Here is a 12,717-nt window from a genome sequence, read left to right as displayed (position 1 = left end):
TTAGTTGTCAATATTGTTTTTTGCTGGTCTTTCAAGTATTATTTAACTTTTTATACGTTAAATCAGTCTTTTGTTGGTTTACCAATTACTTTTAAATATTATTTAAGTCTTTAATAGTTAAGTCGGTCTTTATTTTATTTTCAAATATTTGTTAGGTCCAATTTAACTTTAAACAATTAAGTTAGTCTTTCATTAGTCTTCTAATTACTTGTAAGATTTTATTTAACATTTTAACTATTAAGTCAGTCCTTCATTATTCTTCCGAGTACTTGTTAGGACTTATTTAATCATTTAACTATTAAGTCGATTGTCAAGTATATGTTAAATTTTATTTAACCTTTTAATTGTTAAGTCAGTGATATTTTATTGGCGTTCGAAAAACTTATTAGGTAATCTTCACTTCACCTACAATAAATACAAACATATTTTCCTTGTAAAAATATTTTCCTAGATTCTATCTTTATCATTTTAAACTCTTCAACTTTTAATTTTTTTTAGAATTTACCTTACAAAAACGCTTAATTGACGAGTATAAATGGTATTTTTTTATTGATATTTTTATTTATTTATTTGAATAAAGTTATTTTAATAAAAAATTAAATACAATACTAATACATATGAAATAAAATTATATACAAAAATAAATAAAGTAATTTGAAAAAATTGTTCATCGTTCTTATCAAAACAAACCCAAAAAAAGAAAAACCCAAAATCTAGAAAAAAATTATCACATCATCTTCAAAACAAGCATAACCATGCCTCGTAATTGATAGAGCAAGTAGAAGAATGATTTACTTTTATAATATATATACACACACACACATATATATATATATATATATTAGAGTGGCAATTGTTTAATAGTTTTCATTTTGAAAATTTAAATGAATAGAATAATAGAGTATAAAGAGAAAATATTATTGGTGACAGTTTTGTGTCCAATGGTAATCGGATGACAAAATAGCGGTGCAAATAGTTGATGAGACTGTAGTGATACATTAGAAAAAAAATAAATTTATAAATTTGTTTTTAGTGTGTTTTTTATTTGTTTTTCTTATTTTGATTTAATTTAACAATACACCAAAATTAGAAAAAATAAATAAAAAATATGACGAGCGGGAGGTGTAGAAGTAGTAAGGTGTAGAATAGGAGGTATAGTAATACAAAACTATGTAATATATGTAATAGTTAATAAAAAATGAAAAATGTTGGAGTAACATGTAATCGGCATCTGAAGTTAAAAATACACTTCCCCTGCACTAAACGCCAACATATATATTAGATGCATATAATTTCACTAGTAACAATTTGGTTTAAAATATGCTTATATTTAGATGTAGATGTAATAGTTGGTTGGTGCTAAAAACGTGGGGTTGTTGGACCACGATATAAGCAAGTCAATTAACAATAAATTATCGAAATGAGAAAAGACAAAGGAATGACCAATTGGAGCTCAGGTATTTTATGGTATGCAGTTTTGGTAGGTGGAACGAATAGAAACTTGGCAACGAGAAAAGCACGAGGATGTTTTTTTAATACTAGGGTCCTTTATTTAAATAATAATATAAAAAACAACACTGCACTCCCTTGTGTTTTAAAATGTATTTGGTTGGAAGACTTTGGAGGAGGAAAAGTAAGATGAGAGGAAGAAATATTGTTAAGGTTTTGTGTGGTTTTAATTTTAAGCTAGGAGAGCAAAATTCTCCTAAACTCAATTTTTGTCTCCCCATTTTGGAGATTTTGAAAAGGAAAAAAGGGAAATATGTAAAAAAATTGAAGAGTACTATCAATTGATGGCATTATTGATAGTTTTTTGTCTCGATAATTCATGTTCATAACATAACTTCTGAAATTTTTTACACTTGATGATTGCACTTAAAACAAATTGACATTTTTTTATATAATCATAAAATTAATATGTACACCAATTTCAATATTATTCTATTTTACTTTTGTCTATACGAACCACAATTAAATTTAAGTATTTTTTGATTTAGTAAAATACAATGGTATCTTTTTTAGGCAGTTGTTTAACTATTCAACTTTTTTTATATATCTCTTTTCTATAATATTAGTATCATATCACTTGATTTTGTTTCTTTTTCGTTGAAAGTGTTTACAGTAAGTTGGATATCACAATTTTTATTTATTTAAAATAATATCAATTGTACCCTTCATATATAATATTATAGTATTGAACTACCAATTATGCATCTCTTATTTATAAGTATGAAACCTATCTTATAATCAGTTTAAAGGAGGTTATAAAGTTTGTGTGATTTGTAGTTGCGAACGGAATCTTTTTTGATATAAAACTGGATGTATAGTCTTTGAGTTCATCTTTAAGAATAGGTATGCAAAATTGTTATTATAATTTTAAGTTGTCTGCTTTCTAGAGATATTTCTTGAATAATTGTGATTATTTTTTTTATTTTTTGTCTAAATTATTATTATCTTTTTATAATTTCTATTTTTTATTCTTATCTCTTTCTTTACAGAGTAAATTGAATCAATAAATTAATCTTTGCCTAAAAAAAGAGAGGAAATTGCAAACAAATAATTGTGTCTTTCACGTAGTGGTTTAATTTATATTATAGTGAAATGAAGTTTTTTAATATTTTTTCTTTCATGTTTATTTTTGGAAAATGTTGTTTTTGACATTCAAAATTATTGAATTTTTATTTTGTTATTTGTGTTTTTTTATTATATTAATGAATGTTCATATTAAAGTGAAAAGAGACAATACTTTTAGAAGCAAAATTGATGTAGTTTATCTTTAAATTAATTTTCATTAACTAAATGATTCTCTTATATGTGTAGGTACAATTGGTAACTAAGAAAAAGTGGTTTTCTATTCTATGCACAAAAATATATCATAGACCATTTTTCATTAATGGTGGATATATGAAAGCAGGATAAATATAAAATAAAAAGATATCATATTTCCTCAACAAAATAACTCAAGATGTAGGTGAGAATGGATTATGCAACTACATTGATTACCACTTTCTTTCTTATTGGCATAAATTTTTTCCCTCCAACCTTTAAACTTATTCTCAACACAATCTTAATTGAAATTAAACACACGTTGTTTGGATCTTATGACAAAGGATGGAAGGCCAACATCCTTAAAGGGAATACATATTTTGAAATTGATTTGTTTGTCTAAACACATATTTCAACTAATAATAGAGTTTCTATTTTGTTGAACTTGATGATTTGACCATAGACATCCTGATAGAGTTGGAAAATATTTTTTAAACAATATGCATATGTCTGAGTGGTCCTACTAAAAATGAGATTATCATATACCAAAATAACACGAGAAACAATAAGAGCTCCTCAAATAATCTTAATGCTATGAATTTTACCATTTATTTTAGCCTTAGATATAAGATTTGGGAGAAAAAAAATATGAAAATAAAATAAATAATTAAATAGATAAATGCTCTCTTCGTCTCAATCCCCTTTATTGGATAAAAGATTGACATAGAGTGCCATTAAGGAAAAGTGGATAAGTAAGAAGGAGACAAATAACAAACATAAGGTAGTTAATTTATTTCAACAAAATAAGAAAGTTTTATTTAAACTATCTAGAAGTTGGTTGATTTAAATTTAAATAACAATTACCAATATTTCTATTGATCTATAAGTACATTCACATTTAGATAAAATAATTTATTGATCTTTTATTTTGGATTAAAATGATGTACCGTATGCAATTGAATAAACTAATAATTTAGATAAAATATAATTTTAGACTCTTATTTTAATAAATCTACAAGTTCAGTCTCCCATTTAATTTTCTGCAAATTCAATCTCTAATTTTTAAAATTGTTGATTTGATTCTTCTTTTTTAATTTGAACTTCAAATTAATAATGTGACAATAATTTAAGTGATGTGTATATGATAGAGTGAAAATTTGATATATTTGTATTTTAAATTACTTAAAAAATAATTTTGTTGCTAATACATAATAAATAACTTAAATAAAGGAAACAAGAAAAACATATTAGAGAAAAAACGGTCAGCTTTGATTGAAATTAGATTACAGATTATATTATAAAAAAAATTCAGATAAACTATCTGTTGCCTCCCATATGTACGTAATTTTAATTTATTTTTAAACAAATAACAGTTAATAATTTTGTGATTTTTTCCAAAAATGTTTAAAGTATAAACAATTAATTTAAAAAAAAGATTTATTTTTTAATTTCATAAATTTTCAATGTAAAAAAATAATATAAAAATATATTTTTTCTTTACTTTTTTCATAAATTATTAAAGTGGTATTGAATAATTTAAAATCAAATATAAATTTCACATCTTCATTTACACATTACTAAAAAGTGAACCAAATGTCAACAATTTAGACTTAGATAATAAGGATAAAAATTGAGGATTAATTAGAATGTGAGATTAAATTTAAATTTTAGTTTTTAACTTAAATGAATGATAGACACAAGTCATAAGCCAAAGCCAAACTCTGTTAAAATTGTAAAATAAAGAAATATAAAGATAATTTAAGAAATCAAAGTATATAATTATTGAACCTACTACAGATATATATTTTATTGTCTAAAAATCTATATTCAAATCATTAAAATAAAAATTTCAACTTGTTCCACAACAAATGACGAATTAAAAGAGTCGAATCCGTTTTGCCAAGCAAATCAATTGTTGATGACCAATTTGAGTTTGATTTATTTACATATTTATCACTAACTATTCATTTACTCACTTAATGGATTTCACACTTTAGAAGAACAAATTCGTGCTCGTGCTGGAGGGTGTCGCAGTGGCAGAGAGTCGGTGTCGTTTAGCAAGCAAAGCGTCGTTGAAGAATGAAGATGAAACCAATTAAAACCAAAATAAGCTTTGAAGATGTCGGTCGTTTAAAGAAAGCAAGTCGTAAACGACATTCCTCTCTTCCTCACACTTGAGAAATGAACTCAAAATTGAAAATTTAGTAACCGAAAATAAAAAACATCTGCTCACTGCCATCACAATTTCAATTAGTTTTCAAATTTTGATACACTCTTCAATTCTCTCTCTCTCTCTCTCTCTCTCTCTCTCTCTCTCTCTTAACATGTCGCTCGCATCATTCTCCACCATCCGCCACCACCGTTTACTGGCATCCGCCGCACCTAACCTTCTCCGGCGTTTTCGTTCCTTCCCAATCGCCGCCAGACAACAAAACCCTAAACAAGAAGCCCCAAGCAAAAACCTCCTAAAAGCCAAACACACATTAAAACACTTCTCATCTCTCTCTCCAGTCCTCTCCCGTGAAGACAACCCTCCACTCTCCGAATCCCAAGCCGTCGGCGTCGTCGCTTCTTCCCAAGCCAATTTCATGCGTGTAATCGTCCAATCACAGCCTTCTGGAACCTTCCACGACACTTCCGGAGGAATCGAACTGTTGTGCGTTGTTAGGGCGCTGCTGAAGAAGATAAAGCGAAGGGTTATGGTTGGAGATAAGGTTCTAGTAGGTTCTGTTGATTGGATTGATCGTAGAGGCATGATTGAAAACGTGTTTCAGCGAAATTCTGAAATGCTTGATCCTCCTGTGGCTAACGTGGATCAGTTACTTGTACTTTTTTCGCTTGATCAGCCCAAGCTAGAGCCTTTTACGCTTACACGCTTTTTGGTTGAAGCCGAGTCCACTGGAATTCCTCTCACTCTAGCGCTTAATAAGACTGAGCTTGTTGATAAAGAGGTTTGATATGTTGGCATAATGGCATTGTGAATTTGTGATAATTATGATTATGTGTTCTTAATTTGTACAGCGTAAATATAAGTAGCACCACTAACCCGACACATGTGATTACATTTAATCACTTTTATTTTCTTCAATCATTGTTTGTGTCTATGTAACTATGTGTCAGTGGTGTGTCAGGCGTATGAATTTTTGTTAGTGCTTCGAAAGTGTATGATATTGCGTTAGATAATAGAATTGTTGGTTTGATTAGACCAAGTTTGGATGTGCTTTTATCTAACAAGTGTTATTCAATTGAGATGAGTGCTTAGTTCTTAACCACAAAACATGGTTTTATGAGTTTGTAGTGCAATAGATAAGTTACACGAATGAGCTTCTTAAATAATTTGAGGGGCAGAAGCCATTTTTAATTTTGGTGAAATTAATATGTAAAATACTCGGTATCATTGAATTATTTTAGTTTCTTTTCCTTTAAATTTTAAGAACTTGTTGAAAAGCTTGTTCAAATTGGGCTCTTAAAGCAATTTCTATGAAGTTTGTACTACTTCCTACTCCATTATTATGAAAAGATGCATTTGAATTTTGAAGGAGTGTTATAATTTTACCTGAAAGCTTGACTCGATGTTTGGTTGTTGTGTTTGCCTTATGAAAATACTGTAGTTTTTATATGTTATGTTGCAAACTTGGAGTCCAACCGAGATTATTTTCTGATGTGAAGTAATTGCTTTCACTCTTGTATAGACCATGAATTCCTGGAAAGCTAGGCTACATGATTGGGGCTACCAGCCAATCTTTTGCAGTGTGGAATCTGGACATAACCTTGATCTTCTTGCGTTCAAATTGCGAGATCAAACAACAGTGATTGCGGGTCCTAGTGGAACTGGGAAGTCTAGTTTGATCAATGCCCTTAGAAGCAATCCCCGTGCTTGTGATACTTTAGATGGGGAGAATTGGTTTGAACCTGTGCGTCTCTCTCTCTCTCTCTCACTATGTGTATGACTTTGGTATTTGTATCACATGTGTACATGCATTGTTTCTCAGATTTTAGGTAGCAAGTGGTTTGCAGACCAGCGAGTTGGAGAGGTTTCAACAAGAAGTGGTAGAGGGAAGCATACTACTCGTCACGTCTCTCTCCTTCCAATATCTGGAGGGGGTTATCTTGCTGATACTCCTGGATTTAACCAGCCTAGTTTATTGAAAGTGACAAAGCAGTCTCTCGCACAAACTTTTCCTGAAGTTAGTATGTTTATGTTATATCCGACTAAACCCAGTGTATACACAGTTTTTCCTGTTTGAATTGCTGTTTTATTCTTTTCCCCCTATTCAGATCAGGAAAATACTTGGTGGAAATGAGCCTACAAAATGTTCATTTAACAATTGCTTGCATCTTGGTGAACCTGGCTGCATTGTGAAGGGGGATTGGGAAAGATATTCCTTCTATTTTCAACTTCTTGATGAAATTAGAATCAGAGAGGAGTTCCAGTTGAGGACATTTGGAACTAAAAGAGAAGGGGATGTAAGGTATGATGAACAGTTTGTCTTTGTGATTGGAAACCAATTCTTCTCCATTAATTTACAAAATGATATTTTGATCAAAGAATTCAATTCCTAGATTTTCTCTCTCTCTCTCTCTCTCTCTCTCTATATATATATATATATATATATATATATATATATATATTAGTTGTTCACAAAATGAGCATTTTGAGCTGTTTTTGTGACCATGGACAGACATGAGGATGCGATACTTTGGTGAAAGCTGATTCTTATTTTAGTAAATGTTAATATATAGATGCAAATATGAACTTACCATTGGGTTTTCCACCCACTATATATATTCGCAATGCAAAAGTATATATATATATATATATTAGTTGTTCACAAAATGAGCATTTTGAGCTGTTTTTGTGACCATGGACAGACATGAGGATGCGATACTTTGGTGAAAGCTGATTCTTATTTTAGTAAATGTTAATATATAGATGCAAATATGAACTTACCATTGGGTTTTCCACCCACTATATATATTCGCAATGCAAAAGAGTTCTTACTTGGATATGTGAGTAAATTTGTAATGCAAGCTATACAGCCTACAATGTATTGCTTATCAAACTAAACTAGAAATGTAATAACGTTTATAACAAGAAGTAAACAACCATGGCAAATTGACAGTGTTACTTACATGAGATTATTCAGTTTTTTATACTGGGAATTCGCTAAATCAACTACCATATTAGTACAGTATTTGGGCATTAATATATTGTTTTTCAGGTTAAAAATAGGAGATATGGGTTCTCAGCAAGCAGAACCACGTTTGGAACTTAAGAAGCATAGAAGACAATCTCGGAAGAAGACTAACCAATCAATTTTAGATGGCCTGGATGATGACGACAATTTGCTTGACGAGGAGAGCGATCCCCTTTTAAATGCTTTGAAGAATGAAAACCCTTAAAAATTTCGTTAATCTCCATAATACTCATCGTAAATAGTTCCATTCGGCTTGTATCTCTAGGTCAACTGAGTTTCCATTTGTTCGATTCCGAGTCTTCTGTCACTTTGGTTCAATCTTGTACAGAGTCTGTAAATGACATTAACTGATACACTGTTCTGGATTATGATGATCCTCGCTGATTGTCTATAAATGAATTACAAGAACATCCACACTCCTGTTGTCATTCGACCATTTTAGATTAGAACAGTTAGCTCTGAAGAGATGATTTGACTTGAAGGACTTGGAAAGGAGATTTTCAGCCTGAGCTAAAAGGTGGATGGTCAAACAAACATAGCAAAAACACCGTATATTCAAGGCTTTGACAATTCCAGACACTGGTCTTAACAAATAAAACCCTTTGAGATGCTTGCAAATTGATGCACATAGGTTTATTAAGGCCAAACTACAGATCATACAAATCTTGTAGGTTCAGAGTTAATAGAAACTCGCATCTGGGTTCCTACTGTATGTTTGATATTGCGCAAGCTCAGTACTTAGATTTTTATATTTATATTAATCTCTTTATTTTTTTTTTAAGGATTAATACCATGTAACTAACAACAAAAATATTTGCTTTAGGTTAGCCTAACAACATTTTGCTGAAATAATTAAAATTCAAGACTACTTTGATTATTTAATAGTTATGATTATGTGACAGTGTAAATAGTACATATAATTAAATCCATGAAAATGATGATGTCACATAACTTATTTTCATTATATCTTAGTATCTAAACATATTTACTCTAATTTTAGATACCTTTTAATATAAAATCATTCAATATTATTATCAATTTAGAACATATACGGTACACTTTTCCTAAGATTAGAGTAAATATGTTTAGATCCTAACATATTTACCAAACTACGCCTCTAGTATAATGATCATCATTATGGTATACAACAACCAAGACTTACAATACACAGTACAAGCCTATTTGAAAATGAAAAGCCAAAATCCACATCATAGCACTCTTGTTGTTGATTCTAAATCTAAAGTCACAAGCATAAAGTCAAGCCACACCTATTCTCATGTGGTCTTGACCTCAGTTCTGTGTGCCTAACCCTCCTCTTAATTTAATTTCGGTTGGTGAACTCACACAACTTTGAGATACCAAATTAAGATTAGAAAAGAATTAGTCTTAAGTGTTTATATTAAAAGGATTACAAATAAGAGCCCTTAATTATAGGGATAAGAAATGAGAGCCTATATCGATCAAATTAATTGAAATACAATCAGAAAGAAAATAGTATGGACAAAGGAAAGTAAATCATAGTAATTTTTTATGTTAGAATTGTTCAACCTTTATAAGCATCATACTAAATTGCTCATCAATCTATACCTAGGTCCATTAATCAAACCAAAGAAGCAACAAATGTTAATTTATAACTTCATAAATTCGGTGTATTGTGAATATTGTATGAAATGATCAGCTATCATGTGATTGGAGTTTGCAAAACGTAGATTGATCTATAATGAAATGGAAAAAAAAAAAATTGGCTTTTAATCAAAAACACGATTTGAGATTTAAAATCATATTTAAAAAAAATCAACATTATGTTACCAATAATGTATGTTTAGATTGACAATATATTCGACAAAGTCAGGATGCCACCATGATTATAATAAAAGCTACACTTATGAACTTCAACAAAATAAGTGTCACCGTGATTTCACAAACTCGTGCAAATCCAAACAAGCACATTATACAACTTGTAGTCTAAACATGTATAAACTCATACACTTGCACCATTGGAACCATGGTTTGATGAAAGCTACAAGATTCAAGCCTTTTCTTAAACCATTATTTGAAACTTTTCAAACACGCTGAACAGTAAACAGTGAGAAAATAAGTTATTCTCTCTCCAAGATCTAGAAGATATTTAAGTTAGAAAATAGGCAGAAAGGCAAGGGAACCAAGACAAATCATTACTAAAGAAAATTAGTAATATTTTGCAGTCCAAAAAAGTAAACTTCATTGTAACTTTGTAATAATATCCGGTAAAAGAGAACAAGAGGGAAAGAAAATAAGAAAGCAAAATCCTGTCAAAGCATGGACTTTTAAGCTTGAAGAAACACTTGTACTAACATATGTATGTAGAAGAACCCTACTTCTTAATGGGTTTCTTCTTAATGGGTTTCTTCTTTGAATTCACATTAGGAGATGGTTGTGGCTTCGGATGCTTTTCTACCTCACTTGGATCCAACCATTTGAGAGGATGACGGTTGTAAAAGGGCCAATTCGGAACAGTCACCAATGTGGTGAGAACTACACCACCGGCATATATGAGAATCATTGTGTTTAAAGAAGCTATAAGATATCCCGTTCCAAATGCAATCACCGCAAATGCAAGCAACATGAATTGCATTAGATTCTCTGCTAGGTTTTGCCCTTGCCAATCCATCTAATGGAGCAAAAGGTTAAGAAAAAACACTGAGCAAACCTAAATGTCCAAGCAGCAAAAGTAACAACAACCACTAGAGTTAATACTACTACTTGGTCTAAAGTTGTTCTATAAAATGTGCAACATAATAAAACATGTCTTAAATAAACAATTCTAATGAAAATATTGAAGTAATCCAAGGGGCCGTATATCATTCTAACTCTAAGTAATAACACAAGAATCTTTCATGTCCCAACATTAAATATTTTATATTCCATTTATTAATTGCCAAGCAAAACATGAAGATCCTATATATCAGGGAAAATACACAGAACTATTGCAAGTACAGTTTATTACTCAGAGCCCTGGACAAACAATGCATGTCAAAATGAGGACGATTTTGGAATGAAATGCGACGAGTGTGAAATTACATAGACCCAAAACATACAACAAAAGCCTCAAGACAAATCTTTGAACTAGATCTTGTCTTAATGGGGAAACTAATCTCTGATCAATGGAAAATTTGGTGCAGAGCAAAAACGAAATTTAACAATTCTAATATTTACTCTATAGCTAAAAAAGATTTAATTCATATGTACTATTTGTCTAAAGAATCTTTCCACCGTCAACCAATTATAATCACCACATCGGAAAAAAAAATGTTTGACTTTAATGGTAACTATTTCTAAAATCACAAATGGTGATTGTTGAAACTTTTTACATGGACAATGTGCAAAACTAAAACTCTACCAAAAATTCATAAAAGAATCGCTCAGGTTCATCAAATGTTGAGCAAAATATACTTGTAATTTGCAATCCCTAATTCCCAATATCCCCAACACAGTGACAGTCATTGTAAAAGAACGTCCAACACGAAATTTCAACGGAAAATTGATACAGTTAGGTACAGAGACGAACTAAATAATGAGGTTTTTCGTTAATGATGAAATTGAAGCTCAATGAGCGAATAGTTGTTATTTTTCGCAAAATAAAAAGAAAGAAAAAGAAAAACCCTTTTGGAAGAAGAATTCGCACGATAGTGAATAAGAATTGAAGAGAAGGAATGATACCTTTGGAGATGAAGAAAGAATGCAGAAAAAAACTGAAGCAATGGGTTATGGGGGTTATGGCAATTGGCAAAGGGGTTTTATGTTTGGTTGAAAAGAATTTGCCTTTCGTTATTACTGTTACTGTTAATTTTATTCTTTTTTCTTTTCCACATCATCTTTATTTCTTCTTTGTAGACGTGTTATAACTAACCGTTTAATGTTTTCCATAATTCGTTAAAACTTGTAATTTATGTAGTTAGGAGTAATAGGAAGAGGGGGAAAAAATATAACTGAAGTGGTGTAGGTTGGTTATAGGGGAAAGTTTTTTTTTTACAACTAAAAGTAGATTTGGAAGAAAAATAAACTACACTAATATGTGTATTGCTTTTGTTAATGTTATATATTATAGATATATAGTATTTTTGTCAAGATTTGTACCACCAACTCTACTTATAATAGATAGGGAAATGCTTGTATTCAGGCAAACTAATCAAGATTTGTACCACCAACTCTACTTATATCCCAGTTAGATTTCGTGATTAGATTGTGTCGTAATAAATACAATGTTTTAATAAAAGTATGTATATTAGATAATTAACATTTCATCTCTTCATAATAATAATTTACTTAAAAACACCCAAGTATTTGTGCAATTTACATCCCCAAATTTGAAAAATCAGGCTGTATTTATTTAAACGAACTTGACAGTTGGAGAAGAGGCCAGCGCTTATTTAGATGAAAGTATGATAAGCATAACTGGAAAAATAAAATAAAATTCACTTAAAGGACTCTTCATGTGAAAAGAACTAATAGAAACAGATTGTATATAATATAAGGTAACTAATAAAAATAGCTTATAACAAAGACAAAAAAAAACAACTTAAAAAGAAATGGCAATGCACTTAAATAAGCTGTAACCAAATAGGGCATGGTACATGTGATTTTCTGAGGAGCTGTAGCTAGTTTACATTTACCCCGTCTAATTGTATTTCCTTTTGAGAAGTGTGATTGCAATATATGAAAAGCTCGATTACCCGGAGTTGAAAATTAAGATCTCACAGTTTGTCTATGAGTT

General features: G+C 30.2%; 2 protein-coding genes across 3 annotated transcripts; one reads left to right on the top strand and one right to left on the bottom strand.

Moving 5' to 3' along the window:
• The first annotated feature begins 4,679 nt into the window (after window positions 1-4,679).
• LOC101511351 (small ribosomal subunit biogenesis GTPase RsgA 1, mitochondrial) lies at window positions 4,680-8,380 on the top strand. Its single transcript, XM_004502247.4, has 5 exons — window positions 4,680-5,717; window positions 6,459-6,680; window positions 6,759-6,953; window positions 7,045-7,238; window positions 7,989-8,380. Exons 1-5 carry the CDS (start codon window positions 5,091-5,093, stop codon window positions 8,167-8,169), a joined length of 1,419 nt encoding a protein of 472 aa, XP_004502304.1. The 5' UTR covers window positions 4,680-5,090; the 3' UTR covers window positions 8,170-8,380.
• A 1,758-nt stretch (window positions 8,381-10,138) lies between these two features.
• LOC101511043 (signal peptidase complex subunit 1-like) lies at window positions 10,139-11,824 on the bottom strand. Of its 2 annotated transcripts, none has more exons than XM_073369351.1 (2): window positions 11,664-11,824; window positions 10,139-10,614 (listed from the first exon to the last, which is right to left on the bottom strand). In XM_073369351.1, exon 2 carries the CDS (start codon window positions 10,612-10,614, stop codon window positions 10,318-10,320), a length of 297 nt encoding a protein of 98 aa, XP_073225452.1. In that variant the 5' UTR covers window positions 11,664-11,824; the 3' UTR covers window positions 10,139-10,317. The 2 variants fall into 2 exon arrangements, with proteins under 2 accessions (XP_073225452.1, XP_027190372.1); XM_027334571.2 differs by having other exon boundaries at window positions 10,139-10,653; window positions 11,664-11,820.
• Window positions 11,825-12,717: the final 893 nt, after the last annotated feature.

The sequence above is a fragment of the Cicer arietinum genome, chromosome 5 (assembly GCF_000331145.2).
Source record: "Cicer arietinum cultivar CDC Frontier isolate Library 1 chromosome 5, Cicar.CDCFrontier_v2.0, whole genome shotgun sequence".
NCBI lineage: Eukaryota > Viridiplantae > Streptophyta > Magnoliopsida > Fabales > Fabaceae > Cicer > Cicer arietinum.
Note: the sequence above shows the minus strand (reverse complement) of the source record. Positions and strands in the feature narration are given on the sequence as shown.

Coding starts and splice junctions, on each gene's coding strand:
- LOC101511351 (XM_004502247.4), top strand. CDS start 5,091: ATGTCGCTCGCATCATTCTCCACCATCCGCCACCACCGTTTACTGGCA. Junction 5,718..6,458: donor CTGAGCTTGTTGATAAAGAG/GTTTGATATGTT, acceptor ACTCTTGTATAG/ACCATGAATTCCTGGAAAGC. Junction 7,239..7,988: donor AAAAGAGAAGGGGATGTAAG/GTATGATGAACA, acceptor ATTGTTTTTCAG/GTTAAAAATAGGAGATATGG.
- LOC101511043 (XM_073369351.1), bottom strand. CDS start 10,614: ATGGATTGGCAAGGGCAAAACCTAGCAGAGAATCTAATGCAATTCATG.